General features: G+C 39.2%; 2 protein-coding genes across 9 annotated transcripts in view; one reads left to right on the forward strand and one right to left on the reverse strand.

The window, feature by feature from the left end:
- Nucleotides 1-1,483: 1,483 nt before the first annotated feature.
- On the reverse strand, nt 1,484-18,559 carry immp1l (inner mitochondrial membrane peptidase subunit 1). Of its 7 annotated transcripts, none has more exons than XM_016670396.1 (8): nt 18,490-18,559; nt 15,374-15,473; nt 15,011-15,269; nt 8,710-8,820; nt 8,522-8,610; nt 7,121-7,247; nt 2,185-2,295; nt 1,484-1,638 (listed from the first exon to the last, which is right to left on the reverse strand). In XM_016670396.1, exons 4-8 carry the CDS (start codon nt 8,812-8,814, stop codon nt 1,552-1,554), a joined length of 519 nt encoding a protein of 172 aa, XP_016525882.1. In that variant the 5' UTR covers nt 8,815-8,820; nt 15,011-15,269; nt 15,374-15,473; nt 18,490-18,559; the 3' UTR covers nt 1,484-1,551. The 7 variants fall into 7 exon arrangements, with proteins under 7 accessions (XP_016525882.1, XP_016525883.1, XP_016525884.1 ...); XM_016670397.1 differs by lacking the exon at nt 18,490-18,559 and adding an exon at nt 16,530-16,613; XM_016670398.1 differs by lacking the exon at nt 15,011-15,269.
- LOC103136605 (elongator complex protein 4-like) overlaps nt 16,675-27,475 on the forward strand; it is a 51,991-nt gene continuing 41,190 nt past the window's right edge. Inside the window, exons 1-4 of one of the 2 annotated variants that reach the window (XM_007549924.2) lie at nt 16,675-16,901; nt 19,420-19,455; nt 25,383-25,504; nt 26,921-27,055. In XM_007549924.2, the coding sequence (XP_007549986.2) occupies nt 16,691-16,901; nt 19,420-19,455; nt 25,383-25,504; nt 26,921-27,055 (504 nt within the window). In that variant the 5' untranslated portion in view covers nt 16,675-16,690. Of the gene's footprint in view, nt 16,902-18,635; nt 18,862-19,419; nt 19,456-25,382; nt 25,505-26,920; nt 27,056-27,475 lie in introns of those variants that run through there. The other variant, XM_016670395.1, reaches the window with a different exon arrangement.

Below are 27,475 nucleotides of genomic sequence, written 5' to 3' on the forward strand. Positions count from 1 at the left end.
AGACCGATGGTGGTCTGACTCCCCAACCTTATCTTTCCTTGAACTCCACAATGAGTTACTACAGTAAACAGCCATGGCTCCCTCTATAGGCAAGTATATTTAAGGGGCACATGCTGAGATTGCTTGTGTCAGCATTTCAGCTAAACAGCAGAACAGTGTTGACACGCAACAGATGAATGTAAAACCTTGAGAACGAAGATGCGCTGGAAGCAAATCCCTGAAAAAAATGTTTTTTTTTGTTTTTATAAGCACACACTCATATTATCTTGAGTGTCTCTCCCAGCAGGCACAATCACACTCAGGCAGATAATTCAGTGTCACAGAGAGCCTTGTCTGTGACCCTCTGGTCCCCTCCAGACAGATGAAGCAGCTGGACAGGGACCCACGGCTGCCCAGAACTCACTTCCCTCGGGGAGCTCAAAGAGAAGAGTCCCCTCTCTGCCTCGGAGGATGACCAGCTGAGCTCAGTATGTGAACGCTCTGTGTCCCCATGCCCAGGAAGGTCTGAGCAGGAGAAGCAAGACTTGCAAATGTGCAGTAGTGAAGTGGTATTTTTTTTTCTCTCTCTCAACCAGTTTTCAAAACAGATATTTAATATTTTAGGATATAATAAAAAAAGCACAGAGTTTAATGTTGGTCACTTTAAAAAAATTGAAAGGGTAAACATTTTTATTTACGAAAGTGCTTCATATAAAAGTTTTCACCAAATCATTGCCTTTTTAAATCTATGACCTGCATATTCTGTGAAAAATCCCATAAATATTAACAATTTCAAAAGTGACCTTGTCTTGACTATGCCTTCAACAAACAGGCAATGAGGAATTACATCTATAAAGCTACATATAAAGAAGGTCTGGACATATTTTACTGAGATATTTTACTAAGTTCAACACAAAATTTATTCAGTAGCAAGACAGGATTTACTAAGTACATATTAATATTGCATAGTTAAATTTTCCAACTGCTTTTTCTGCCTTAATGAAATATTAAGCAGCCAGGGGCTTTGTGTGTTTCATCATAATGCCAAGACAGGGTAAGCATGATATTCATTTTTTGACAGATATTGTTTTGTAGAAAAGTGAGCGCAGCATTTCTGCATAATTATGCAGTCTTGATATACTGGGTGTATTTCACGTTGCAATTAAATATAAAAAGAAATCTACAATACTAAGTGGAAAGAGATCTGAAACCTACAGATTTGGGTCGTAATTCTCTATTTGCGAGGCATATTGATGATTGCGTGACTCAGGTTTACCTGTGTAAATTCTTGCATGTGTTGTTCCACAGGAACTCAGTTTTACACACTGCTCACCACTCTCATAAATACACTGTAAGCCCCAGATGACAAAGGGCTCTGGCACTTCTAAAGCAGTACCATTTATCAAGTATGTATGAACACTAAGTGTTTTTGCCAAAAAGAAAAGAAAACCTGCATTTAAAACGTGTCTGACTATAATTAAGCAAAAAAATCACAACAAGAAAATTGGCTACGTAGCCATTTTATTAAAAAGAGGTTTAAACTAAGTACAGAAAAGTAAACAACTGAGTTTGTCAATCCGAGTCCGAGTCCGTCTGAGTTTTAATGATGCGTTTGGTTGGGCTTTCACTCAGAGTGCCAAAGCTATGCAGCGGCCAGAGCTGTGAAGGGAAAAAAAGCAGAATAACAAGGAGTTCAAGGAGAAATAAGATTTGATTAATACAAAAATAAAAGCCATTATAGGGAGAAAAAACACTTTATTTCACATCTTGGACACACGCCCTAATACAGCTTTTAATGATGCATTTGACCTCATTAAAAATCCTGTTATTTCATCAGCTGTCGTAGCAGGGCCTCCAGTGGAGTGCTGCCATCCAATCAGATGGACAGAAGGTTTCCTGACCTATTTCCAGGGTCATGGTTGCGATGACATCCGGTGACATGACAACATAGCAGAATGGAAAGCTAGACAATATGCTGTCCAGGCTTTGGCCAATCACACATACTTGTTTCAAACTTCCAACTGACTATAATCTCTGATTAGTACTTGGCCATAATGGAGGGATTTATTGGAGAACAATAAGTGCAAAGTGACTCAACTCCAAACACTTTGCTAATTTTCAACCCGAGATAAGAAAATGGATCATCAAGGCTTTACGCACGTTTTACAAACCGAGACACTTTTTAAATTTGAATTTGTGCGTTACCTTCCAGCAAACACGACCTCGGATCAGGGCATATGGAATTGGGCCGTAGTTCCTTGAGTCAGTGGAATTCCTAAGGTTATCCCCTTCCAGCCATACATGGCCCATTGGAACCTAAAATCATTATTACACACACAATGTTGACAAAATGATTAACATGTGCACTTATCCAAAGTAAAACATGATTCAAATTCCCCGCCGCCCTCAAGACTGCATAAAAGTGAGTTATTCTCACAATGTAGTGCAACTCTGAGTAAACCTCACCCCCTTCACCACATAGAGTCCCCTCAGTTATCTCTCCCTCCTCACGTATCTTAACGTCAACTTGCCGATCCCTCTTTATCACCGCAGTGACGTCGTAGGCGAGGGGTCATGGGTAACAAACCGGGTTGGGAGATGGAGACTTAGGAGAACTTCAAACAGGGTCATTAGGCTGTTGGCTGAGATCTGCGCCCCTCGTACCCAGGGAGGGCAAAGCCAGAGAGGGGCCTGAGATAGCTGGACAGAGGGAGAAAGAGGGAGCGAACTAAGCTGCGGCTAGCAGCAGCGTCCAAGGGTCTCCACCGCGGTCCGACCTGCCAGTGGGGCAGTCATCCAAGCAGGCTCTAATTCACAGTGACACCAATTATGATTAATCTCATCACTTTAGGAGAGTAGGCTTGTCAAGGCCCTAATTAAGTGTGCTGTCCCCCTATATGTGCAGACAGGATCAACAACACATTATATTGTCATAATGGGCATCACAATCCACGAGTCTATTTTTGTGTTGCCCAACTTTTTTTAACGGCAAAAGTCCTCTGGAAGAAAGCGGGAAAACGCGAATAAGGAAATGGGGAAACTAGCAGTGGAGTGATGTCATGCCTTCTCCTGTTCTCCAGCTCCTTCCTCCTATCACTCCGGTCTCTGATTGCTCCCCAGTCATAATGCGGGACGCTGCATTTCATTTCATATTTGATAATTGAGACAGATGATGTGACATAATCACAAGCCAGTGACACGTTGACCTAACATGAGGTAAACAACTCGCTGACTAACAACGACACAAATGAATATCATTAAAGGAGTCATCTGAGAACCATATGTCAACATGCTGGATTCTCACCATTACACCTCATTAACATGGTAACATATGCTGGCTCCCAAGCACAGGAAAAAGAAACGCTACTGTTTGTCATCTGCCAAATCATCATCTGCCAAATCATAACTTGGCTTTATTTATTTTTTATTAAAACCCTCTCTTAATTCTGTTTATCTATAAAAAAAAACAGATTTTTGGTCAACAAATGTCAAGGGCCTGCCCAACACTTCCTTTTGAAATTATTTTCAGACTCAACCTCACATCAAGAGCAATACACATTTGGTGTACCAGCACAGGCATTTGATGAAGCATTGGTGCATTTTATTTAAATGGTCTATTGTGTTATCGCATTTAAAATTTTCTTTTTACTGTTGTATTTTTTAAGCATTCATAACCTTATGTAAGGCTGTGAAAGTATTCACAGGTACTTATGCAGGTATCCAAATCAGCAAAGACGTGCTGATCCACCTTTAGAAGCAACTACAGCCTCGTGTTTTTTTCTTGAATATGATGTCACAAGCTTAATTTGTCCATCTTTAGACAGTTTTGCCCATTCCTCTTTGCAGTTATTCTCAAGCTTCTTCAGGTTGGATGATTTATGGCCATTTTCAGATCTCTCCAGAGAAATTCAGTGATATTCAAATGTGGACTCCCAGATCGGTGCTCAAGTCACTTTTTTGACATCTTGGCAGTGGGCTTTGGGTCCTTGTGCTGATTTAAAATGAACCGTCAACTCCGTCTGAGGTCAAGAGTGATCTGGAGCAGGTTTTCATCCCAGATGTCTCTGTACATTGCTGTATTCATCTTTTTTCTAACCTCACAAGTCCTACTGCTGCCATCCATCCCCATAACATGATGCCGCCACCATCATGCCTCACTGCAGGGATGAGATGTGCCAGGGTTTCTTTTTGTTTCTCATGATCTGGGAGTCCATTAGGGGCCTTTTCACAACCTCCATATTGTAACATTTGGTATGAGGAGAGAGTTTAATTAAATTAAATTAATCTAATTAATTTTTTTGTAATTTAATTCAATTTCAAATAAGGGTGCAGTGTAACAAAACACGGAAAAGGTGAAGCGGTGTGAATAATTGTATTCCAGGTGGTTTTTTCTTTAGTCTAATTAAGATCAATCATTGTAATCTCTCTTGATTTATTTTTCAGCCAATTAGAATTATTTAAACAAAGGATCTCATCCATTAAACTATTCACCGTCTAAGCAAAAATATATACACAAGCATACTTGGAAGATGAACCAGGCAGTAATTTAAAACGTGATTAAACAGAAATCTTTGAAACTTGGCCTTTCAGATCATGGCAAATTGAAACTGAAGCTAGAAACTATCTTCACAAAGTCACAAAGAGAGAGAAAAAAAAATGCCAGAGGAAAACTTCAGCACTGAAAAGACAACTGGACCCAGATGCTCATTTTTGTATTCTCTTTCAGAAAATGATACACAAAACCCTGTTATTAGGCAGTTTATCTGAAGACAGATGAGATTAGTAAGTACTTTGTCATCCATCTTCAATGAACATCAATGTCTGTTTTTGACTTTGAACAGATTTCAACAAGCATTTCTAAATATCAAGTTCAACACAGGCTTAAAGTGTTTCTACATGGAGCTCCTTTAATCCGCCGGCGGACTGCCGGGCAGGATGGATGGGGAAGGCAGGGGCGGTCTTGCGTTAGCAGGTTGGGTCCATGCCAGGCATTGTGCGCTTGTCAGAGATGTGTCGAGCAGAGCTGAAGCCAGAGCTCTCTTCACTGTGGAGGACGGCTGTTTAACAACCTTGCCGTTACACTGTTCATTATTTTAACATGATTGGGGTGAGGAATTACTTTCCGTTAATACAGTGTGTATGAATATTCAGCTCATCTCCAGCCATATCTCTCTCTGTCTAACTTTACAGCAGAGCACAGAAAGTATGGCTGACGTTTCATCTCGCATGTCTTTCTCTGTCCCCTGGTGTAACATTAGAGATCAACCGGTATTGTTTTGACACAATAGAAATGATTCTGAAAAGGTGAGAGAGCAATTAGTACATAGCTGGATCTCTGGGGGTGGAGGAGACAGGTCTGCCTATCTGCCTGAACAAGAAAAGAGGTGATGACAGGGTCTAACACCGTCTTACAAAAATCATCTTTACAGGCCTACATATAATGTTTCACACTATCATAATAACCACACACAGGGACATAGATTCTCTGCACTAGAGGAAAAAAAACTATATTAGGGGACATTTATATGAAGAGGTATTTTCTCAGTTAGACTAGATGCTGGTAAACAATACTGATATATTCTTAGGAGTTAAAATACATAAATTCATGACACCACATATTTGATGATAGATGGCATTTATTTTGTCTCCATAGAGAGCTGAGCTTGCATCCTTTTGACATCAGAGCCTACAAACACGGATTTGAACCCCAATACACATCATACTATGCCTCGGCTTTTCCTTAATATATTGCATCTTAGAGAATTATGTACAAGGGGTTCATATATATTAAATATATACAGCTAAAACTAGCACTTTTTTGGTAGCTTCCCCTGCAGCACAGCTAGTTTCTGAAGGAAGTTAGAAATGTAGCAGATTTAAGCCACCACAAACACGTTTTAAAAAATGCAAATTAATTATACAGTTTTGGGATGTGAAAAAAAATAGGGTTATAAAAGTGAGTGCATTCAAGTAATACATTAAGGATGATGGGTTAATTTTGCCCATTATTACCCACAATGACAAAATTTGCTTCACCAAGAACTATAGCCTGCAGATGTTTATTTTATTCATACTTACAGAGAGTACTTAAATGAATAATTAGCTATTTATGTGGTACACATGCAGATTAATTTCATTGTGGTAGTTCAAGGGACTTTTCTAGTCTTTAGCTACATTCAAGTTGCTGACATCATAGAGTCCTGTTTCTGTTTGAAACTGGTCTATCACTTAAAGACTGAGTGGAAAGCATAACATCGTCAGAGTGTGTTCAAGGTGTTCAAAGAAAAAGTTCACCTGAGCCCAAATAAATTAGTTTAAAGTTTTAAAATGACTTAAAGTGGAAAGATTTTCACTGAAATATGATACACTTTTTCAATCGTTTCTATGTGGAGGTAAAGATAGTAGAAGTAAGTATTTACTTTGTCATTTGATGAATGTCACTTGCAGGCCTGGCCTTGTGCTATATTTTTCTGAACTTATTCAGGCGTTTGCCCATAGTCTATAAAATACAAAGTAAATTCAAAGAGATGCAACATAAACACAACCTTTGGTTTGTGGACTGTCATATACTCATTCACACACACACACACACACACACACTCACACACGCGCACACGCACACGCACACGCACACACACACACGCGCACACACACAGATAACCCTCCTCCCACCCATCAGTCTGTCCATTCGGCTGGCACTAACTCTAACAGGCTTCAGAGAGATTGCGGGCCTGAGCTGTGGGTGTTGGGGAGGGGGGAGCAGTAATAGAAAAGCAATGACAGTGGTTTTGGCAGCAGAAACCCTGTTCATTCTCTGGTTTTATCACCATTCTTAGGAAATATAGGTGTTGTCAAAAGCTGATATTTTGACCACTGACATAAAATGGATGTGCATGGTCTAAAATGTAAACAACTCTGAAAGCCTATAGACTGCGATAGTCACACAGAGAACGACTCAGACACAGTTTTGCATCATGCATAAGCATTCATTTTAGGATGAGAGAAGCTATCAAGTGTTTTGTACTCAACACATTTTTCATTCACTCTCTATTTAACTGTGCCTTTTCCTCATCTTTGGGAAACACTTTGAACTGTGGTTGTTTGCGGGAAGACAGTGTCTAAAACGTAAATAGATACTCACATATGTGTGGGTCTTGAACAAGTCTGATGGAGAACTGGTGCAGATCTTATCGCCCTCCAGTCCAATAACCCTTTTACAAATGTTCATTTGTGGGTCGAATGGACTTTTTGCAATTACTATGTCACCCCTGAAAACAAATAAATGCAAATATTCATGGAATGACACACAATGCATGATGCAGTCACTCGAATACAATCAGTTATGTTTGCAAAACCAGCTGCAGCAGATATGTGCAAATTTCTAAGAAACAAGCCAGAAACAATCCAATCTCACTACTTATCAAAATCAAATCAGCAAAATAGTTCACCAAAATTTTTTTATAATAAATATGAAAGAGCAAGCATGGAATATCTAACTGATCATAAAAAGTCACATTTAATGTTAATCCAGCAGTCTGTACTTATTAATGGGCTAAAGAAAGAAACAAAGCAAGCCTAATTAAGTGTAATTAGTTAATAAACAAAGCAAATAAACAAGACAAATAGTTAACTGTTGGTTAAACTATTTTTTGACTAAGAGTTTAAATGGACCAGCTTGTTTCTTATAAAATAAAGTGAATTAAAACCTTAAAACTTATCAATTATATGTATAATTCTCAAATTCTCAAAGAGAATTCTCATATTGAAGGTCTAATTTGGACATTTAAATGCTCCCACATACTTAACCCAGTCGACGCACAGTCGCATGGTTGTGGACTGTTAGGTTTTGTACACATTTTTCACACAACGACGTGGGACACCTTCAGGACGCCCCTACCGTATACATCACCCTTCAACCCTCTGGGGTTCCCACAAACAGTCACAGCCTCTGTGGACAACGACGGTGCAATTTCCATACAGAGTTTTTATCCATTTAACAATCTTTACTGAAGAACCGCATAAATATTTCCTCCCTATGTCAGATGAACGCTCCTCAAACGTTTATCTGACACAGCAAGATGCAGATACAAAAACCGCATAGTGGAAGTGGACTAGGTGGAGAGAAATATCAACAATGCTGTCCAAGAACAGTAAAGCTAATGTCTATTTTGGAGTTTATTTACGTTTTTGGAACCACTTCCTCTCGAGCTTTATGGTTCTGCCACCTCATTTCCTTCCCTTTCTTGGTTAGAGAAATCTAAGAGTCAAATACATTGGTAGAGGACCTTCATATAAACAATGGCAGCATTATAATATTAAGGTAAATAAAACACATTCTTTCGAGAAACTTGCATATTTTGTTGTTTTTATAAAGAAGATGTTAATTTAGTTAGATCACAAAATTCCACTGGCGAGCTGAAACAGGCACAAGAGCAAAGAGTTTTTAGAGATGGGAGGTCAGAGTCAAAAGGTTTGATCAAGCTAGATACAAGACCCAAACCTTTCAGTGAAGCAAACAGAATCTCTGATCCATCCTACTTACTTTTCTATTTTAAAAAGATGACGACTCATACGTTCAGAGAAGACAACATCGTGGTTTACAATTGTGGGCTCCATAGAAGGACCAGAACACTGAATGAAGACAACAACAACAACAAAAAAAGGTTATTATTTTGCGTAGAAAAACGTGTGAAAAAGGGGCATCGGTGATGTAAACTGGTAAATACAAACCACCACAAATTCGCCAATGTATTCGAAGGCACAGTGTGCAATGCAACCGTACTGGATGGTGTAACCCAAGAGGCCCAGGGTTTTCCCCAGCATATGACGGAACATCTCCACCTAAGGAAGAGAACAGCCAAAAGTTACAAAATTTCTTTAAAAAAAACAAACAAAAAAAACAAAAAAAAAAAAAAAAAAAACTAAAGCTGTGAGGAGTTTCATTTCTGGAGGTGTGGACAAGGTTGTCACAGTTGGCCTACCGCTAAGATGGCACATTCTTTAGTGTTTCATTCTCAGGGGCTGAGTGGCCAGTTCACACCAGAAAACTGTCCCGCACTCTGACCCTGTGGACGATGGACCTATCAACACCTTGAGCTCAGGTGATGGACAAACACAGAAACTGTGACACATCCAGCCAGGCAGCCTTGCCCCGTCTACAACCACGTCCCTGACTGTGCTGCCATGATCATTAGAGCTGTTATCAGCTCCTGTCGGCACCATAGAAACACAAAAACACCCGGGCACACTTACAGCAGCCCTGCAAACACTGTCATTTAAACACACAAGGAATAGGTCTTCTGAGCAAACATCACAACCACTTTTGGGTTATTGACTTTTACTCAACCCGCGGGATGAACTGAAGAAAGCAAGCCAGTATTTACACACTGTCCAGCAGGCTCTATATGTAGAAAAGCTCTCGCACACCTGCACATACACAAACAGGAACTGTATATGGCTGGGCTTAGATGTTAGTGCTTGCTTCAGTCACTTTCTTTTTTCTCAGGCTGCTGTCCTGCTAGCCCTCCACAGGGTAAATAAATCTTTTTCTTCATCTCTTCTATTCCTTCTGTCTCTTTCCTTCTTTCTCTCGCCATGTCTCCTCTCCCTCCCAGGGTATTATTAACCAAAGCAAGCAGAGCGGAAACCAAAGTTCCAAATCCTCAGAGCTCTGGGAATGACTTCCCAAAGATGGACAAGGATTAGGACCCCCAATTTTTCCCTTACCCCACCACCTCCACCCCCTGTTTCTCTCCAGGTTCCCAACAGACCGGGTGTCAGGTGGCTCTGTGAGTCCTGCCAAAGGTGTTACCCCTAATCCCATTACCCCCGCCACTCTTCTCTCTCTGTGTTATACGCACAGGTCCCTCTCATTCATTCCAACCGCATTTCAACTATTAAACTCTCCATCTTTTCTTTCATGTGTCTCTTTGGCCTATTCGCCATCCTTTTTGATCCCAAAAAGATAGACTCCATCCTCCTCTCACTTCCCCACAACTTCTTCCCTCTGTTCCACTGTCACCCCTGACAACCCTGCGCTTTCCAGAAAACACTGAGAATAGCAGGGCTCAAGCAGGTGAAGGAGGATATATAGATACCCTGCATGGAACCCAAAAGAAAGGCCCCTTTGAGGTTCCAGCATACTTCTATATCTTCTGCAAACTCAGTACTTCCCCAGCTGGTACAACAACACCTCTGGCCCTCTAATTCCTCTGTTGGCAAGAAAGTGGACTGAAGGTTAATGTGAATCTCTGTTCTGCGCTATAAGGCAGCATGTTCATGCCTCTTCCTCTTACTCTCAGCTTGCTTCACCTGAATTTCCATCTCTGTGGTACTGTAATGCACTCTTAGACATGATCTCCAGTGTTCACCTCCTTCTGCTAGACCAGGGATCAGGAATCTTTGTTAGCACTCATTCACAGAGCACAGTGGACAGCCTCCCATACAGCTGCCCTCATATCTCTATTTCATCACGCCCCCTCCCCTCCATTCCAGCATGCATTCATCATAGGTAGGGATTAGGAGACTTTGCATAACCAGATCACACGGCCACTGACTGATATCAAGAGTCCATATGCAGCCGCCTGGTTTTCTGAGTCCCCCTCTGTCACTGATAGTGTGTGTTTGTGTATGTGTGTGTGTGTGTTCATATGCACGGACAAAAGCATCACCTGCATGTTACATAGAAAGAGTAACATATGAGCTGAAGTTACTCTTGGGACTCAGAGTGAGGTGGACATACACAGAGACTTCTAATTAAATATCTATTAGATCTAATTTCCCTCAGGCAAAGAATCAAGCACCAATGCTATCTTTCAGCTCGAATACCCCTTGCATATTTGTGTGTGTGTGTGTGTGTGTGTGTGGTGTTGGATGGGCAAAGGATATTAATCGCATGTTGTATTACAGCTGTAAACTAACACAAAATCTCTCTGCTAATCCTAGATTACAGGGCAAACATGTTCATGAGAAAACAACAACAGGAGAAGAAAGTCAAAGGAGCCGTCCCTGCAGAACCATCTGTGACCGCTGGCCTCCCGCTGTCGCCTCGCAGCGCTGCAGTCAGGATGAGAGGGCTATTTCAAATGAATAGTTGCAGATGGAATTATATCATTGTGTGTTTGACTTTGTGATCCTCTTATTGAGGGAACCCAAATTCATTCATTCATTCAAGCAATCAAAATCATCAGAATGTTTTCAATGCCCAATGTTATATGCCCACTTTGCGAAAATGCTGGTAAATAATTTACTCCATTAAGAGTGGTTAAAAACATTTGAGGATAGAAAATAATTGGTGTTTTTCTGTCATTTGTGTTAAGGTGAACAAAGAGATACCTGTATGTAGAAATACAGGAAGGTGAAAAAATTGAGCAGTTTGGGAGTTGCTGCCACTAAACTTAAATTGTGAGTTAACTGGAAATGTTTGATATCAATGTATTTGAGTCCAGTTTTATGATATTTATAAGGAAAAGGCTTCATATTATGACTTGGATTGGTGAATGTTAAATCCACATAAGTAAGTCTTAACAATTTCACTCATTGATCAATTGCTGGTTTTCTTTAAGGTTTGAAATGCCTGTTGAGATTTTATCTAACCAGCATTAGCTGGTTAGATAAAACACAAGCAAAACATGCACTGTGGTTCACTTGATAGAGTCAATAGTTTTACATCCAGTGGAATAAAATCAGATGAGAAATAATGATGGTCAAATGAAATAATTCTAGACTGGCAACCTGTCTAAGATTTACTTGTTTTCTTGCATAATGAATGGTGGAGATAGGTGTCCTGAACTTTGTCTGAGGTTGATCAGATTTAATATAACTGATGGGAGGAGGGAACTCAAAAAGACTGGATGCTGAAATTGAATCAGAAGTTGTTCCAAAAAAGTACTAATCTGTGGTTGTGCAATCATGTTACTGTACTTTTTTTGGTGGTTTACTTTTCTTTTGTTGATGTCCCAAACAGATACGTATTTTTCAAGCTGAATTGTACAAGATAAATGTCACATTACATGTTGAAAATGTTTTTAAATATTTTTTATCTAAGTTTTCATATCACAAAAACTTGCCATTTAAACGGGATGATTGAAATAAATGAAAACAATAGGAAGTTATTAGCTTTGATTAAATTAATTAACGGGCAACAAAACCTGAATTTTCACTAACGGATTAGCCAATCAGACACCAGAGATGATGAATGGAAAATCTACAGGCCAACTGATTGGACCCAACTGTGTTTTCCAGTGCAATTCTTTGTAAAGCTAAAAACAACAACTACTGCAGGAACTTACAATGAAACATAGTCAGTAACCCACCAAAAGTGATACTTAATTAATTAAGTGATAATTAAACGTACATCATTGATGCCATAAGGAAATAGTCAGAAAGGATTTACCTCTACTGGTCTCGAGAGGTTTGACCCTGCCATGAGTGAGTAGTGTTAATTGATATACATGACCAGTCTATTAGGACCACAATGCGAATTTCAATCCAAACAGCACACAAGGGCCTTGCAGCGGACTTCTTACACAACCAAATTAGGAAAACATGGGCTGAGAGAGAACTGGGCAACAGGGGGGCTAAGAGGCTTATGAGCCCCTTGTCAGATATTCTTCTTCTCCCTGAGGATCACAGATGGAAGGGAGTCTGGAGAAGCAGCCACACCAGAGTGGGGACGAATCCCACCTCTGATGTCTTTCTCTGGACAGCAGAAGGCAGGGGAGGGTGGGGAGCGAGTCCTGTTGCGCATGGCTTGATTTGATCTTAATGTGAGACATAAAAAGGAGGAGCTTTGGCAACAAGGGGTGTGTGTGTGGAGGAGACAGAGGGGATGAGGGGAAGTTGTTTCAACTATCAATGCAATCACAGTTAATCCTGAAGATTTAAACACAGACACCTGGCTGGATGGGGAGTAACAGATGTAAAAGTCCCAGGACGGTGTCTGTACAAAATCCCCGTCCCTCCGGATCCTGCCTTCTATCAAAGGTTTAATTGAAAAGACTGATCTCCATATTGCTCTTTGTATTGTTGCTAACGGCAACGCAGCCGTGAAACAGCTGAGCGAGGTTGCTATTTGAGGAGCTCAGAGTTTATACCTACAATCAAAGGGTCAGTCAGAGCAAATAATAGCCAAGTGATATGAATACAACTGCTGCGAAGTGAAAGGAAGTGCGGGCTGACACAGTCCCCAGCCAATTACATTCAGTGGAAAGTCAGTCACTAAGCCTTATTGTATTGACCACAAGAGATTGTGCGGTGCCGGCTCTGTGTTGAAAGAATTCAGAGATCTTATCTGTGCTTGTATCAGATTTACAAAGGAGTTTGGGTTATCCACGGCCCCGAGCTCAACACTAGCTGCTATTTTTTAATACTGACTAGTGAAAGACATCTTAGCTCACCCACAATTTTTAGACTGCAGTTTTTTTTTTTCAATTCTACAAAAGAACATGTTTTGTATTTTGATTGTTTCTGGATGTGTTTGAATATGTCATATGACTCAAACAAAAACATCTGAGAAAACTAGACTGAAGCAATTCAAACTATGGGAGATAGAATAAATGAAAAAAAGGGGAGGGGGAGTAATCGTTTGATAAAATTAACCGCAAACACAACCTGCCCTGTGCTTATTGTGCATGCCCTGTTAGACTATTGCTTTTCTTTCAGTGCTAACAAAACAAATTTGGTGCATGCCGATAATAATCTGGCATCCTCTGGACGCAAAAAGTTAGCACTCCTTACAGCAATCCCACACCGATGGCAGAGCAACATTGCAGAAAGCAAAACAGTCAGACCAGGAAAAGGTCTGACATGTTATGACTGCTGCTATTATTTAGCTCAATCAGATACAGCAGCTGACATAATAAGAGTAGAAAACATACCTCCCCGCTAGATCCTGATTTGAAAAGGTGTGTTATTTTTGTACGATTACTCAAGCCTGTTGTGGAGACACCAAAAATATTTCTGCACAGTAAAAGTCCAGCAGAGATTTGTTAATCAGTCTCAATACTGTGCAGATTAGCAGAAATCCCTGCCCTTATTGTTCTGCTGAAGCCAAATCTCCTTTTCAAAAATACAGGTCAGTTAGAGCATCTTATTTGGCTCGTATAGTCTCTCCACAATGCCCGGCGTTGTCAGTCATGATATATTCCCTTGGCCTCCTGTCAACATGCATAAGTCTCAACAGTGCTGTCAAAACAGCAGGACTGTCTCTGCTCAGAGCGTTTGTAAAGTGAGCAGTTGGGCGATTGCTTCCTTGGGAGAATCACAGCATCCTGCGATCCTACATGGCCTCTGGCCTCTCTGCTACCCAGAGCTTTTTACAGCTGTCTTAAGGATGTCACTGATCAGTCTCGACTCCAAAAGAAATGTTAGTGGAATATGTAATGTTCAAATTCCACTGTGGTTGTCCTAAATAGCATATTTTGGAGGTCTAAGAATAAATAAAAGTAATTTTATGCATAATAATCTTTGTGGCTTTTTTTTGTTTGATACTATTGTAGAAATAGATCCAAGATCTGTTCATTGTCTTACACTAAGCAAAACCTTAATTGAATCTCAATCCATTAAGCCATTATCTTTAGCTCACTCTTGATCAGATCATGATGGTAGCAGGTCCAACATGCAGTTAAATACTCTCCATCTCAGGCTGAGCATGTCCAGGCCAGAAGAGATACATAGTCTCTGCAGTGAGTTCTGCGTCTGCCAATTATTAGCTCAGGTGCCAGAAAAAAACCTCCAAAGTGAAGCACCCAAGAGACATCTTGACTGGATGCCCGAACAACCTCTGCTGACTCCTTTTGATGCAAAAGAACAGCAGCTCTATTCCCAGCTCTCCCCCAGAACACGGAGCTGCTCACCCCATCTCTAAGGGTGAGCCCAGCCACCCGACAGAGAAAGCTTATTTCAGCTGCTTGTATCCAGGACTTTGTTCTCTTTCTCAAGATCCATTTTACCATCTGTGAGGTCAAGGACAGAGATGAACCAGTAAGTTGGGAGCTTTGCATGTGGCTCAGCAGACTGGAACAGCACCCACCTTACCGCAGACGAGGTCTCAGTCTGTCTTCCCATTTTCTTATTTCCTTCTCCATTCTACCATCACTCAAGGATAAGACACCAAGATACCCTCATCTCAGGCACCTTGCACTCGGCTGCAAACTACTCCAGAGAACAGTAAAGACGGTCACGATCTAAACATGCCAAGAGAACCGCATCATCTGCCAAAATCAAAGATGAGACCCTGAAGTTCCAAAACCTGAGGCCCTCCTCTCCAAAACTATGTCCTTGGAATCTGTCTAAGAAAACCAAAAACACAAGTGGAATATTAGACGTGTTCTAATATATTTCACCAAGAGGTTGATGAATGAAGTTTTGATGTTTATGTATTACCTCTGCATACCTCATTATCAGCTCAGTTGCTCAGTAGTTGTCTCCTTAGAGATTTCTTCTGTTTTTTTGCTTGTTATACTTAAATGTTTCAGGTCCTCAAGCTAAATTTCCTATCAAACAGGGTGTAAATACAAAAATTGACTGTCACTTGTGTAAAACATAAATTGAATATGATTAAATAAGTTTTTGAGGACTTAAGTTAGGCCTGTTGACTGTTGGAAACCAAAAATCTCTTCAAAAAACTGTTCAACAGCATTAAATATACTAATAGATCTAAAAAAAAATTGTTAATACTGTTCTTTTGTAAACACATTAAAGAACAAATGAGAAACAATAATTGACAAGCCCTGTGCATGCCAGAAAACCACAGTGTCAGCTGTGATCCACAGGAGACTAAAATACATTTTTTGTCCATTGATGTGAGAGAGGGGTGCAGATTTTATGGAAGATGCGTGTCGCAGTACATTTGGGGTACAACTAACAACATTTCAGAAAAAGAACATCATTCTGACTGTAAAACATGGAGGTGTTAAGTGTGTTGGAGGTTACTTTAGGGCCTGAGTGACATGCCTAGTTGATGACTCATACATTCTGTTCTTTACAAGAATATTATGGACAACAATGTCTGGACATGAGCTGACCTTCAGCTCAAAGAAACTTGGGCTACTCCAAATGATCCAAAGCACACCATAAAGTCTGTGAATCTCCCCGTATTTTATATTTTCTTGTGTGTTCTAAAATTCCTGTTTCAAAATAGGCATATTTTACTTTAAAAGCAAGGTATTTGACATCGATATTTATTCTTCTTCTTAGTGCCTACTTTACCTACTTTATTAAAAAGAATTTACTACAAACAACAACAATAATAAAACATTTTCTGGGCGAATATCCCAAATCAAAACGTTTTTCTTAAATCGAATTGTTCTGAAATCCTCTAAAAAATTTCAATGTTGTTTTTTTAACCCATTAATGAACTCTCTATAAAATAAACACAGATTACCGAAATCTTTTAAGCACTAAACGAAAATGACTATTTTCTGTGCAAAACCTGAAGTGAGAAGCCACTTTTAAGCCCTGACTAGATTCCAGGAATTGCCACGAACGCATAAACTCAACATAATTTAAAGCAAATATTGATAAACTTGCAGCAGCAGCTGTTAACTTACAGATATCTGTGGATCTTTTCTGATTATAGCTCAACGCTGAGTGTGACCATGCAGTCACAATAACAATTCCAGCTTCCCCTTGACAGCTTCCTGAAACAGCAAAGTAACAAACAAGATTGTCATTGGTCGACCTGCCCCGGACTTTTCTTTGATTGGATAACATGCTCCACAACATTGACGTCATCAGTAGCAATATGGCAGCTCCCATGAACAGTGTGGGTAAAACCTCAGCTGACCGTTTACAGGCTAATTGTACGAGCTTTCAGAAGAAAACAAGGAGTAAATTGATCTCTATACCCGGGACGAGACCTTCGGTCCAAAACGGACAGCTCTTAGTTTCGACCGGTGTCACGTCGCTGGACTACCTGCTCGGTCAGTGTCCCGCTGCTGCACAGGCTAAAAGCCGTTATAATCAATGTTGGGCAGAGTGAACATACTCAACTGCAAACAAACCTTCACATTTTCAACACATCACAAGTTAAAAGCATTAATATGGATCTTTGTCGGAACCAAAATTGCTCGTATTGCATTATCCCTATCTCTTGCAGAGCTTTTTTTTTTTTTTTTAATAACAAAAAAATGTTTCATTGAGGTATTTCTCTCGCCAAACTAGTGTCATGAAATATTTTTTAAAACCCTTCTTATGGAGGTTTTTATACATACATAGATAGATAATTTATTAGTCTCCCATAGGAGAAATTTATCCTGGAAGCAGGGCCAAAAACTGCAGTACAACAATAAAACGAACATAATAAAAACAACAACAACAACAATAAAAGTAAATAAAACCACAAATGTCAGATGCTATACTGTGGAATAATATAATCAAGACGCCGTCCAGTCCCTCACTTTTATATAATTTTTTTGGCAACAACAATATTCGTGTATATATAAAGATATTATAATACTGTTATATTTTCTTTCCCTACAGNTGACTGTCACTTGTGTAAAACATAAATTGAATATGATTAAATAAGTTTTTGAGGACTTAAGTTAGGCCTGTTGACTGTTGGAAACCAAAAATCTCTTCAAAAAACTGTTCAACAGCATTAAATATACTAATAGATCTAAAAAAAAATTGTTAATACTGTTCTTTTGTAAACACATTAAAGAACAAATGAGAAACAATAATTGACAAGCCCCGTGCGTGCCAGAAAACCACAGTGTCAGCTGTGATCCACAGGAGACTAAAATACATTTTTTGTCCATTGATGTGAGAGAGGGGTGCAGATTTTATGGAAGATGCGTGTCGCAGTACATTTGGGGTACAACTAACAACATTTCAGAAAAAGAACATCATTCTGACTGTAAAACATGGAGGTGTTAAGTGTGTTGGAGGTTACTTTAGGGCCTGAGTGACATGCCTAGTTGATGACTCATACATTCTGTTCTTTACAAGAATATTATGGACAACAATGTCTGGACATGAGCTGACCTTCAGCTCAAAGAAACTTGGGCTACTCCAAATGATCCAAAGCACACCATAAAGTCTGTGAATCTCCCCGTATTTTATATTTTCTTGTGTTTTCTAAAATTCCTGTTTCAAAATAGGCATATTTTACTTTAAAAGCAAGGTATTTGACATCGATATTTATTCTTCTTCTTAGTGCCTACTTTACCTACTTTATTAAAAAGAATTTACTACAAACAACAACAGTAATAAACCATTTTCTGGGCGAATATCCCAAATCAAAACGTTTTTCTTAAATCGAATTGTTCTGAAATCCTCTAAAAAATTTCAATGTTGTTTTTTTAACCCATTAATGAACTCTCTATAAAATAAACACAGATTACCGAAATCTTTTAAGCACTAAACGAAAATGACTATTTTCTGTGCAAAACCTGAAGTGAGAAGCCACTTTTAAGCCCTGACTAGATTCCAGGAATTGCCACGAACGCATAAACTCAACATAATTTAAAGCAAATATTGATAAACTTGCAGCAGCAGCTGTTAACTTACAGATATCTGTGGATCTTTTCTGATTATAGCTCAACGCTGAGTGTGACCATGCAGTCACAATAACAATTCCAGCTTCCCCTTGACAGCTTCCTGAAACAGCAAAGTAACAAACAAGATTGTCATTGGTCGACTTGCCCCGGACTTTTCTTTGATTGGATAACATGCTCCACAACATTGACGTCATCAGTAGCAATATGGCAGCTCCCATGAACAGTGTGGGTAAAACCTCAGCTGACCGTTTACAGGCTAATTGTACGAGCTTTCAGAAGAAAACAAGGAGTAAATTGATCTCTATACCCGGGACGAGACCTTCGGTCCAAAACGGACAGCTCTTAGTTTCGACCGGTGTCACGTCGCTGGACTACCTGCTCGGTCAGTGTCCCGCTGCTGCACAGGCTAAAAGCCGTTATAATCAATGTTGGGCAGAGTGAACATACTCAACTGCAAACAAACCTTCACATTTTCAACACATCACAAGTTAAAAGCATTAATATGGATCTTTGTCGGAACCAAAATTGCTCGTATTGCATTATCCCTATCTCTTGCAGAGCTTTTTTTTTTTTTTTTAATAACAAAAAAATGTTTCATTGAGGTATTTCTCTCGCCAAACTAGTGTCATGAAATATTTTTTAAAACCCTTCTTATGGAGGTTTTTATAGATAGATATATAGATAATTTATTAGTCTCCCATAGGAGAAATTTATCCTGGAAGCAGGGCCAAAAACTGCAGTACAACAATAAAACGAACATAATAAAAACAACAACAACAACAATAAAAGTAAATAAAACCACAAATGTCAGATGCTATACTGTGGAATAATATAATCAAGACGCCGTCCAGTCCCTCACTTTTATATAATTTTTTGGCGACAACAATATTCGTGTATATATAAAGATATTATAATACTGTTATATTTTCTTTCCCTACAGGTGGTGGATTAGCAGTTGGTACAGTGCTTCTCATTGGTGAGTCTTTCTCTTTACATTTTTCAAGTAGCCAGTGTGTTGTCTACAGTCTACACATTGTGTTTCTTATTCCTGGAAACAATGCGTACTTTTTAACCTGTTGTAGATTTAAAAAAAAAACATTTTTAGCTTTGTTCAAGGCATTTAAAAAAGATAAAACCTTCACTTAGCACTTCAAATAAACATGAGCTATAAATGTGTTTGTCTTTGGATTGTTAAGTATTTGCAATAATTTATATAGATTTTTTTTAGCTGGAAGTGAAATAGGCTACTCACACCAAAGAAGGAACAGAGTGTAAATAGAAATATCCTTTACTGTACAACAGTAGAAAAATTTAGGATCTCTGTCCGTATCTGAAATGTTAAAAATTACATTTATGCCTTAATGTGTATCTTAATTCATTTTATATGGTAGACCAACATTGTGAAGGACATACAAGTAAAATGGGAAAATATACATGATTTTATTTTTTTTAACCAGGGAAACATATAAAGTGCTGCTTGCATTTGTTTTGAAGTCCACTGAATAAATGTTTTGTAGAACGTAATCTCACTGTAGTGGAAGTAGGAAGACTTTTATATCTACAGACTGAAATTTTTAATGTCAACTCTCCAGTTTGCAGGTATTAACAAATAATTTAATATTAACATCAAGTGAAATTTGGTCTGGACTTTGGACTATTCTAAACTTTGGAACTAGTTGAATGAATCTATTATCATTGCAAATAATGCCATTTCACTGCTTACACATTATTCAAGTAAACAAGTTCTCAAGTGACAATATCCTGCAGAACCTCTGCAGAATTTTAACATGTTGAGGAGGGGGTTAGACCATTTGAGTCAGGTGTGCTGGTGCAGACACATTTAAAACCGTAATGACACTGAGAAGCAAAGACTGGAGCTGGACATACATTAAGTAGACATTATGTTGTTTTTTTCAAGTTTCATCCTGGCCTTTTGTGTTACACTTGGTTGTTTGCAAAGAGTTTTATGACTAAGGTTTGATAGATCCTTATAGTAAAGTGTCTATCCCAGACAGAAGATATGCACATTAGTACATGAACAATTTGCTAATTTGAGGATGAAAACACATGGAGTTCAATAGAAATTTGAAATCATAAGAAAAAATGTAATATTTCATAATTCAGCAAATGTATAAGAATGGATTTCTTATCCATTTTTGATAAGAAATCCAAGAATGGGTAGGAAAAGCATTGACATTTGTTAGTTTGAACAGGGTTATAAAGTAAATTTTTAAGACTTTCAGACTCCATTAAACCACAGTGAGAGGTATTAAACAATTTACAGTAAAGAAAAACGCAATAGTGGTGAAGCTGTGACTCAGCAAAAATGGTATCTAGTTAGATAATTTCAAGGCAAAACCATTGCTTTCCAAATAACTTAAAGATTTCTTTAAGTGACATGTGATGCAACCGTCACAGGTTCAAGTCCTGGCCTTATGACCTTTGCCGCTTGTCTTCCCCCTCTTTCACGACCCGCTTTCCTGTCATTTCATCATCAAATTAAGACCATTAGACCCAAAAAATAAAAATAAAAAACAAACAAAAAAAACATTTGCCATCAAAACCATCTTGATGATCCCCAAACTCTTTGGGAAAATATTCTGTACACTGATGCTACAAAGTAGAACATTTCAGAAGTCGTGTGTTCCATTACATTTGGCACAAAGGTAACACAGCTTTTAGAAAAAGAACATCAGACTTACTGAAAAGCTTGATGGTAATGGCAGTGTCGTGGTTAGAGCATGCTTTGCTACTTCTGGACCTGCATGGCTTTACGTAATCAACAAAACCATAAATTCTTAATATTGTGAAGAAGAGTGTTTGACAACAAGTTTGTGATCTTAAACTTTGGCCCCTTAAGTCATTTGGCATACCAGTGATCGGAAGCACATCAGCAAGTCCACCTCTTTGTGGCTAAAAAAAAAGATAATAGGACAACAAATAGGTTTTGGAATGATTTAGTCAAAAATCTCATGAAGATGCTGTTGGATCCTCATAAACCGAATGTTCAGGCCCAAAACCCTCCATTGTCATCGACAACAGCAGAAAACAGGGGACAAACAATTTCCACCAGTTACTGCAAATGCTTGATGGCAGATGTTGATCCAAGAGTGACACAACCTGTTATAAGGGGGCAATTACTTTTTCATATTGTTTGAAGTGCTTTCTACTCTCCTTTTAGTAGCCCCTTATAGCTACTAAAGGGGCTACTTTGATTTGATAATCAAAGTTATCAAATGAATACTTTGATAAGTATTCATTTTCATAAAAGTCTTTAAAACCTCAGCAACACATTGGCTCAATTCCTACAACCTAAATTGGCAACGATTTAGGAATCATCCACAGGCTCTGCGGTAAGTGTGTTACTCTCAAGCAGACTGACAAATGGACTAATAAGCTGAAGGTCTCCCGTTAGAATCCCAGGTGTTCACACTTTTCGGTTGCTTCTTCATTAATATGCCCCTCTGCAGATGTTTTATAGAAGTTTTCAGAATAACATAAATCGCAAGTGGGTTTTCTAGGGGCTTAAATGTCTTCCACTGTGTTATTATTATTATTATTATTATCATTCATTGTAGGCTAGGCTATATGCACTGGTGGACAGTGAGGTTAAGGTAGTCATGTTTCCCCTTGAAGCTGTAATTTGTGTGTAGCCAAGGCCTATACCAACTGATGATATTGCTTTGCCCTTTAATTCATCCCCCCAATCGATGCAGGAGTCAGTGATTACACACTAATGCGTTCTTCCCTTCCATTTTGTGAATCAATGTACGGTTGGTTTCATCTGGTAATGAGAGACACAGTAAAGGTGAAATGCGTGTGTGTGTGCGTTGAGCACTCTCTTGTGTTTGTCTCTGAAAGAGTGGCATATGTGCACAATGTGTGTGTGTGTGTGTGTTTTCTGGGTGGAGTGGGGCGGAGTGTGGGGAGTTTGGAGTGTGTGTTTGTTTGTGTTGTGTCGTCTGCTGCAGTCTGCCCCTTTAGCTGTGATGGCCTGTTTGTGAGACACAGACATAAAATTATCAGACTGGTCATTGTCTGCCTTTGAAGTGTCTTGAGCTGTCTGTCCTGATTTGTCACCCAGAGGGGGGATCTCTTCAGTATGGCCACTGTCTAAGGATCTCTTGTGTTTCTGCAAGTGGAGAAACAAAGCTGCCTAGTCTGTATTATGTTGACCATTTATGGTTTTGTTCCTTTGTTAGATTAATGCTTCTTTGATTTAAATGTCACCTTATTCAGTGACTTCAAACTGTTTTGCGTTATTTTATTTCAGTTCTATGAGCAACACAGAGATGGCTTACAGATTGTTTAGCAGTGTACGGACATAAACAAAAGGATTTGCAATTGTTTTTTTTTAATAAATTAAATGTTAGTTTTAATTACAAATTCACCAATCAGGTGTTTTCTAATCTAATTTTCCGATTCTGATTTAGACATATTGCTGTTTTTTCCCCAAGGGTTAAAATGCATAAAAAAAGAGAAGCAATTCCGAATATTGCTTCTCTCATTCGGAAGGGAATAAGAGAAGCTGGATTCAAAACTACTGGTTTTGAATCCAGCTTCAAAACCAGTAGTTTTGAAGCTGGATTCAAAACTACTGGTTTCAATAAATGAAGGAATTATAGCATTAGCTGCATATATGCACCAAAGCATATTTCCCAAATATTTTACTTAATTTGCAAAGTGCATCACGATAAATTTTTTGTGCTTTTGATGCACTTTTTTTGATGCCTTTATGATTTTATATTTTGATGCATTTATTTGAAAATAAAAATATAAATTATGTTTTCTGTAAACTGTTGATTTCCAATCACATCTGATCAATGGGAATCTTTGTCAAATCTTTGTTTAAGGCTATAACTACGATTGATGACTCACTATGAAAACAACATAATTTTACAAGGATGTGACAGTGAGCGCAGGTAGAGTGTGTAGTAACTAAAGGAACTGTTCAGAATTGCAGTCAGCGTATGAAATATTGGTTCATCTCAAAAAATCTTTTTTTTTGTTGTTGCTTGACAGCAGAGTAGTCCACAGCAAGCTGCTGTTATTAAGTATTGGAAAGTCCAGTTTGAATCATTGACCTCGACATTATGAAATCCCTCTTTTGTATTGAGATGGGTTGTATATTGTACTAAACTGAACTGACTGGGTAACTTTTGTTGAGAGTTAAGTCTGTCGAAATAAACATTACTGAAGTGAAACTGGATTAGCAGAGTTTATAGTGGGAACATTTTGTAAAATGTATTTCTAATTGTTTTTTATTCCCTTCACTTTTTTATACTGTAACTTAAAGATAATATCTCATGGACCTAAGACATATAAGAGGAAAACATCTGACCTAGATCTTTTGTCTCTTTGCCCTGCAGCTCTAGCAGATATGATTCATGAGACTTGCACTCCCACTTCCTTGTCTGAAGGCAAATGAAGCACAGACATCCTGCTTTTATGCAACCTTAGTCAGAAAAGAGCAAAAAAAGAAGCAAAATAGTGAATGGAATCATCCTATGACTGTCCAGAGTGACCGATCTACCTCAAAGACACAACCGCCCCCCACCCCCTGTTGCTCCTACACCCCACCACCTCCAGCCCCCTCCTCATACCCCCTGCCTCAACAGCCTAATGACTCCTGGAGGTTTCATTTGTAAGGCTCCCATAGAAACACAACCACAATAGGCCCCATCTTGAGAGGGCCCATCTGGGAGTCTTTGTGGGGCCTGCTGAAAGCCACAAAGGCCTGCTGACCTAAAAACCCATCAATAAGAGAACAGGGAGCCCCGCCGACAACAAATTGAAGAGCCGTGGAATTTCCTGGGCCATCCGAAGTCCGTAGGTGAGGACGCGGCTCGGGGAACATGGGAGGGAGGTTGGGGAAATTCTCCAAATGTCCGAGGATGACGCATCAGGATGTCATTCCCAAGCTGTCAGCTGTATGCCCATTGCCTCAGCTGTCACTGCCGTCTTTGTCCGTGTGCCCACTGTTTGCCATTGTGAGGAAAGGCCTATGGAATCTTAACAAAATGGTGACGGTGACAGGAAACACCAGTGGCATACTGGGTAGAGCTATGTGCCCTCCTCTGTTGACTATAATAGTGATGATGCTGATGAGGGGGTTGGAGGGTTGTCATGTTGAAAGCCTGCAATATACAAAGACTACCTTTGTGTGGGTAATTTTTTTTACATTTATAGGATTTTACCTCTTCTTTTAATGGCTCAGACACACTTCTTACATGGTGTCATGTGATTTCTTCTGGGATTTGCCTTCTAAAAATATAACTTTCTCTGAAGTTCAAGAAGAGTTTATGTGAATGACCCTCATAGTACAGAGGTGAAAAGGATGCCACTGCCATTAGAATCCAACCAAAAATGGAGAGATTCAAAGCAACCAGGTGTCAGGAACTGTTTTGATGACAACTGCCATCTTCCTCACACTCTTTCTCTTCTTGGCAGTTGCCCTGACCACCAAGGTATCTTTCTGTTGTGCGGGAAGAGCCAGGTAAATGCTTAAGGCAGGTGTCTTCCACTTGCCCTTACCTCTGCGCTGCCAGTTTGGGACATGATTGGTGAAAGTGGACAGGGATACTGTAATATTTTGTCATGCAGGGTGAAGATGTGAATTTTTACATTGATAGTCAAACCTCGGTGTAAAAACTACACCCATGTGCCATGTCGATTGCTACGTCATGTGTTGCCTGCAAAAGGCAGGTAGAAGGTGTCCTTACATCGATTACAGTTAGGAGCGCTGATGTGGGCATGAACTGCTGGACTTAGGCTGAGGTGTTCAGAATAATAAAGAGGAAGACTACGTGACCCGATTAAGCTATTTATGTTTTTCTTTGACTTTGTTCACTGTGTCATTCTCGTGTGATAATCTGATGGTTCTTGTCTTTGTTTCTCTGTCAGAGGAGGACCGATTTGACAGCTACTCCCGCATGATCTTGAAGTACTTTCTGGCAGAGGGAGTGGTGTGTCGGCATGAACTTTTTGTGGCAACAGCTCAAGATAACCCTGATGAAATCCTACAGGTAGGAGATGAGACGCTATGCTTTTTTTAAATGAAGTTTCTGACCCTGCAAAGTTTTTTCTATAAGATACAAGACTAGCTTTCTTTTTGTTTTTTTTTCTATAACAGTACAACTTGCAAAATCCACATTGTTTAACGTTTACTCAAGTAAAGATCTCGGAGACTACTTCTTGAGTATTTTCTTTCAGAGCTGCAGCTCTTTCCAACATGTGTCAGGGTCAACAGGGGTATCTGAGAGGTCAAGAGTGGTATGGTTCTGGCATTGTTGAAATGTTTCCCGGCATATCAATCCATGAACAGGACCATAGTTTGCAGAAGCTGCCTGCCAATCAGCAAAGAGGAGGGGAGCTTCTCTCCCTCTGATTGATAGTGGGAGGGTTCATCGGCTCACCCTCTCTTTGCATATCAAAGACTTATTAAGAGAGGGGTAGTCCCGCTGGGGACATATCAAATTATTTAGTATTTTCCACTGTTGTGTTTGCGGCATGGTAATCTCCAGATGCTAAACTTGCACTATGTATTACATTAGCATGAACAAAGATGCATGTTCACAACTCCTATGGATGTAAAGTTGCACTGTGGCAGTTTCATGTGACATTTGCTCAAAGAACAGATTTCCTGTAAATTTCTTAAGAGCTTTTTATGTTTTCAACTTTATTTTGTTTGTTATACAGATAAGAAAACATTATTTACTCATCCTCTCCACAGACTTTTGTTTTTGTAAAGTTTTAGGAGAAAAGAAACACACACACGCCAAGTACTTTAAAGAAGTAAAAAGTATACATTTACTTTAAAGAAGTAAATGTGTATTTCTTTTATGGATGTACATTTATAGATAATTTCCAACAAATTCAACTTGTTTTGGGTTAGAAATATTTGATCCACTTTGTGTGTATTTTTCATGTCCTTCAGTACAACAGTACACATTTTATAGTTGAAGAGGAAATCTAGGTTAATTTTTTTAGAAATATGGCTTAAAAATTGAATTTATTTTCCTTGACTTGATTGTAGGTCTGATTAGGATTAGAACTGAACCATTCAATCTAATCCAGTTCTCTTCTTATTGAACTATCCAATGGAATGTTTCTCTACAATCGGATAATATATAAATTCAGCATTGTACAAGTGTATATTTCATGTTTCATTATCGTTTCAAAGCCATTTTTACCCTTCATTTAATACAAAATAACTCTGTTTTTCATCTGTGTCATCAAAATTCTAAAAAAAAAAATAGTAAGATTAAGAAAATCAGATGGAGAAAATTAATAAACGTTGCTGTCTTTATCATGCGACTGTCAAAATAATTTGTTTTTTGGGTCTGTCTGATGTTTGAAAAGTTTAAACTTTCAAGGTGTTTTATGTTTGCCAATGTCATATTCTGATTAGACATCATTTTTCATGTACATGATTTGTTTAGGAGCTTCCAGCCCCTATCTTGGATGATGTTGCTGTTCCTAAACCCGTGGAGCAGCCCAGACCGACTGGTGAACCCCAGGACAGCTTGGATGCCATGACGATAGCCTGGCGCTATCAGAACCTGCCTAAAGTACAGGTGATCGATCAGCGGGTCCTCTGTAATGCAGCTGTTTTTCCCTATACAGTCCATCAGAGGCAATTTTTAAATCTTTATTTGGTGAAAGTTCAACATGTGTCTCTCTTAATGATAGGATGAGAATGCACGGTACTGGAATCGCTGCTTTTAGTCCTTTGACAATGGTCTCGACCACTAAATCCATCTACCTCTAAACTCCTTTGTGGAGTGAATGAGGCCTCGGCCTCTCTTTTCAGAGCTGCAGCAGATTACTCACACTTAGCTGGCAATAGGTAGGCTTTTCACTGTTCTCCCAGTTCACATACACACACACATACACACACACGCTCGCACCCCTGCTTAGCCTGGGAAACAAGAGTACTATGCAGGCAGCACATTGACATGTCTGCTCGCTCAACCCTACGACCCAGACCTGCGCCT

The sequence above is a fragment of the Poecilia formosa genome, unplaced genomic scaffold (assembly GCF_000485575.1).
Source record: "Poecilia formosa unplaced genomic scaffold, Poecilia_formosa-5.1.2 Scaffold33, whole genome shotgun sequence".
NCBI lineage: Eukaryota > Metazoa > Chordata > Actinopteri > Cyprinodontiformes > Poeciliidae > Poecilia > Poecilia formosa.

Bases quoted from the DNA above. Each gene is read 5' to 3' on its own strand.
- immp1l (XM_007549815.2), bottom strand. From the start codon at position 8,814: ATGTTCCGTCATATGCTGGGGAAAACCCTGGGCCTCTTGGGTTACACC. The intron at 8,611-8,709 runs GTTTGTATTTAC...GTCTTCATTCAG, and splicing joins ACATTGGCGAATTTGTGGTG to TGTTCTGGTCCTTCTATGGA. The intron at 1,639-2,184 runs GTAACGCACAAA...TTCCCTTCACAG, and splicing joins GAGGTCGTGTTTGCTGGAAG to CTCTGGCCGCTGCATAGCTT.